The following is a 4,725-nucleotide window of genomic DNA, read 5'->3' on the forward strand; positions in this document are numbered from 1 at the left end:
ATATATATATATATATAATTAGGGAGAGAGTCAGTCTAGATGAGATGCAGTTTGGGTTTGTGCCAAGGAAAAACACCACTGATGCTATATTTTTGGTAAGACAGTTGCAAGAGAAATACCTAGCCAAAGATAAACCTTTGTACCTGGCTTTCATTGACATGGAGAAAGCCTTTGACAAGGTCCCCCAATCCTTTATCTGGTGGTCAATGAGGAAACTAAGTTATTTGGTGACCATGCCAGTACTGTTGCCATGTAAAAAGCATCTAGTCCTAACTGTTAAGTGGTAAGCCTTTGGAAGGGCATCCAGCTGTAAAAACCATGCCAAAACTTACCTCGCCTGTGCTGGTTCCACATAAAAAGCATTTAGTTCACTCTGCAAAGTGGCTGATGTTAAGAAAGGACATCCAGCCATAAAAACACTGCCAAAACAGACCCTGGTGTAGTCTTCTGCCTGGCCAGCTCCTCCCAAACTGTCCAACCAATGCCAGCATAGAAGGTGGACATTAAACAATGATGATGATGATGATGATGATATACATGAAAACTTCTTTCAGTTTCTGCTTGATGCTATAATAGAAGACACTTGCCCAAATTGCCATGTAGTGGAACCAAATCCAGAACCATGTGGTTGTGAAGCAAACTTCTCACTGCACAGCGATGCCTATGTCTATCCAGTTCAGAAATTTAGCATGTAAATATTGCATTGAAAAACTCTTTTGGATAGAAAAAGTCAAAAGCTTTGAGATATTCTAAAAATAAAAATTGATTCATGTTCTCCCAAATGTTTATTGAAAAATTCATATGACATCAACAACATATGATTTTCATTGGTGAGAATAAAGCTTCTAAAATGGATAGAAAAATTTGAAGGATTGCTTTGGTCCAAAGGTGGAACATTTGTCATGTAAATAGGGAAGGTGGGTTTGAGTCACATGGACAACCTTTCACTTATTCTTTTTTGTCTAAAAGGGATTTTCAACCAATATTTACGTTATTTATAACTTTATGTGTGTACTTTAAAATCTGCTGTTCCCAAAAAGCATTATTTCAAGTTCTCTTTAAACTTTATAAAATTTTTGACATCAAATCTAAATAAATTGTAAATGAAAAGAAGTATGATAAATTTATGGTGAAGAGCAAGGAAAATAAATGTTTTCCAATCATATTCTAATAATTTTATTTTTAATTCCCTTCCTTATATAACCTTTAAGTTTATTAATTTTGAAATTTTGTTGTCATTAATGTCAACGTTTTTCTATTACCTTCTAGGGGTACATTGGAACATTGCAGTTTTATTCAGTGAGATAAATTACTTTCCTTATCAGTCTTTCAAAGTAACACCTGATAGGAAACGCTATTTAAAATTTAGAGAAGATTCTAGAACATCAAATGCATCATTCTTCCTTCCAATGGAAATGAATACAAAATCAAAAATAGTGTTAGAAACTAAAGGACAATTTTGGCTGGAGAAGATTGTGAGTAAACCCTTTATTTTTACTCAGTTAGATAAGAGTATAACTGGTTGACTCAACTTGAATGCATTATTTGTTTACAGGGCTTCTGAGTTTGTGTAAATAAAATACGTTACATAGATGTATGCACATACATAATTAAGTAAAACACACTGATGTATATAGACAATTTCCTTTTAGAAAACAGGTGGTTTGGATGAATGACTTAATGTCACTATTCTGTGTTCATTTCAGGCCAGGTCTAAATTTACCATTTATTCTTTTTGTTCTTTATTAAAATGGATAATAGCAAAATACTTTTGCAATTCTGTATTCTCAATTACCCTAAAAACTGTTTTAATTCACAGTCAAAAGAAATATCATTAGTTATGTAAGTTGTGTTAACGTTGAAATATTGATTTCAAATTTGTGCTCAAGGCCAGCCCATTTTGGAGAAGGGAGTTAAGTCTATTTCATTGACCCCAGTACTTATTTTATCAACCTCTGATGGACTAAATGCCACTAAGCATTTTCCCCAGTGTGCAAGTTATTCTGCCAGCTCACCACCTTATCATGTTGAAATATTAATAAGAGAAAGCAATTAATTCAAAAATGTTTATTTATAACACTATAAACATTTTTAATATATGTAGATACATAACATACAATTTGTTAAATACATGTTATGTGTGCGAATTAAGAAATAATAAATTGTCAAATGTTTCTTTATAAATTAGAACATAATTACTAGTTACTACAGGAACAATCTCTAAGAGAGAATGTTAAAGGATAAAAATTATATTATCAAATGTGGATGAAACAGGATGAAAATTATATGAATCAACTGACACATGGCCTCTGGCTGTAATAAGAAAAAAAATCACAAAGAAACTTGAATTACAGGGTTTTATAAACCCACCAAGAAGTTCTAGAATATTCCAGTAAACTTTTAGGTGTGAAAATTCAACTTTTCCTTTTTACTTTCATTGATGTAAACAGGTGCTTTGGTTGGATATTACCAAATATAATATTTTTTATTCACCATTGGCAATATTCTTTAGTCAATATAGCCAAATATGTAAGGCAGTGGGCTGGCAGAATTGTAAGCATGCCAGACAAAATGCTTAGCAGCATTTCTTCTGTCTATATGCTCCGAGTTCAAATTCTGCCAATGTTGACTTTGTCTTTCGTCGTTTTGGGGTCAATGAAATAAGTGCCAGTTGAGTACTGGGGTCGATGTAATACATGTGTGTGTGTCACTATATATGAGGTTGAGTAAAATGTAAGCAGTGTTTTGAACCATGAAGAATTTGTACTGGATTTTTGCCAAATTTTGAATTTTTAAAAACTATTCTTTTGTAATTTTCTGATAATATAGACATAGACTTTCCGAAATGCATCAATAAAGTAACTTTGATATTCTTTTCATCATTGTTACAATCATCTGAAATGGAACTGTCAAACTATTTGAGCAATTCTGCCATTCAACTTCAAAAAAGGACACGAAGCAGCTGAAACTGCTCGTGATATCAGCGAAGTGTTTGGTGAGGAAATGACCAGTAAGTGGTCAGCTCAATAATGGTTTAAATGATTTCACAGGGGAGAACTGAGCCTTGAAGATCATCAACAAAATGGACGCCCATCTGTTATTGATGATGGTCAATTAAAGACCGTCATTGAGAAAGATTCATGTAAAACCACCTGAAAACTGGCAAAAGAAAACTGCCTGCAACCATTTGCATTCGATCAGAAAATACAAAAATCTTGACAAATGGGTACCACACATATGAAACTGTCTCATTGCTTCTTCTCTGTAATCAGACCAATCCATTTCTCAATCACATTGTAACTTGTGATGAAAAGTAGGTTATGTACAATAATAAAAAACGTTCTTCATAGTGGTTGGACCAAAATGAAGCACCAAAATCTTCCCTAAACCCGAGCTCTTCAAAAAGAAGGTTATGGTGACTGTTTGCTGGTGTACTCCTGAACTCATCCACCATAACTTCTTAAAATCCAGAAAAACCATTACTGCAGAAGCATATTGCCATGAAATTGGCAAAATGTGTGAAAAGCTGCTTCTCCTCCATTCCAGCTTGATCAACAGAAGAGGGCCAGTCATTCTTCATGGCAATGCTTAATCAAGCGTTTCACTAATGACGCTCCAGAACTTGGGGAAACTTGGCTACAAAGTTCTTCCCCACCCAGCTTATTCCTCAAACCTTTCTCCTACTGACTACCACTGTTTCAAGCACCATGATGGTTTTCTATTGAAGAAGGAGTTGAAAAATCAAACTGATGCTGAAATTGCATTCAAAGAGTTTATCAGCTCCATAACTCCTAACAGAATAAACAAACTTGTAACTCAGCAAAAATTGTGTTGATTGTAATGGTGCTTACCTTGATGAATAAAATTTCTGAATTGTTCAAATATATTGTGATGAATTTCATGTTTTAAAACGTTGCTTACTTTTGACTCAGTCTGATATACATTCATACAAACATACATACATACATACATACATATATCTATATATATATATATATATATATATATATATATATATATATCCCATCATCATCATTATCGTTTAGTCCACCTTCCATACTGGCATGGGTTGGATGGTTTGACAGGAGTTGGCCAGGTAGAAGACAACACCAGGCTTCTGTGTCTGTTTTGGCATGGATTTTCAAGCTGGATACCCTTCTTAACACCAACAACTCTGCAGAGTGGATGGAGTGTTTTATACGTGGCACCAGCACAAGCAAGGTCAGTTTTGACATGGTTTCTATAGCTGGATGCCCTTCCAAATGCCAACCACTTCACAGTGTGGACCGGATGCATTTTATGTGGCACCAGCACTGACAGAGTTACCAAGTAACTTGCAGGGCAAGGAATTTTGAGAGGGAATGGGGCATTGGATTAGGTGATCTGGAGCGTCATTAGTGAAACGTTTGATTAAGCATTGCCATGAAGAATGACTGGCCCTCTTCTGTTGATCAAGCTGGAATGGAGGAGAAGCAGCTTTTCACACATTTTGCCAATTTTATGGAACTTCACATTCTTTTACACAGCATTCTGTGTAAATTTTGTTGAATTCCAACAAGTAGTTTTTGAATGGAATTGTAAAATGTTAACTTTGTTAATAATTTGAAACGTAATTTGTGTGTATGTATATGTATGTATATATATGTATGTATATTGTACTGTTCCATAATAGGTGAAGTCAACAAATGAAATATTTCTCCATCCAGTGAGAGATAAATATACACA

At 34.4% G+C, this 4,725-nt stretch overlaps 1 protein-coding gene across 4 annotated transcripts in view; it reads left to right on the forward strand.

Moving 5' to 3' along the window:
* The window catches only part of LOC106873224 (uncharacterized), an 81,593-nt gene that overhangs the window by 40,636 nt on the left and 36,232 nt on the right, over nucleotides 1–4,725 (forward strand). For all 4 annotated transcript variants that reach the window (XM_052972215.1, XM_052972214.1, XM_052972217.1 and 1 more), the window contains one exon: nucleotides 1,270–1,475. In XM_052972215.1, the coding sequence (XP_052828175.1) occupies nucleotides 1,270–1,475 (206 nt within the window). The remainder of the gene's footprint in view (nucleotides 1–1,269; nucleotides 1,476–4,725) is intronic.

Source organism: Octopus bimaculoides, chromosome 12 (genome assembly GCF_001194135.2).
Source record: "Octopus bimaculoides isolate UCB-OBI-ISO-001 chromosome 12, ASM119413v2, whole genome shotgun sequence".
In the NCBI taxonomy this organism is placed as follows: Eukaryota; Metazoa; Mollusca; class Cephalopoda; order Octopoda; family Octopodidae; genus Octopus; species Octopus bimaculoides.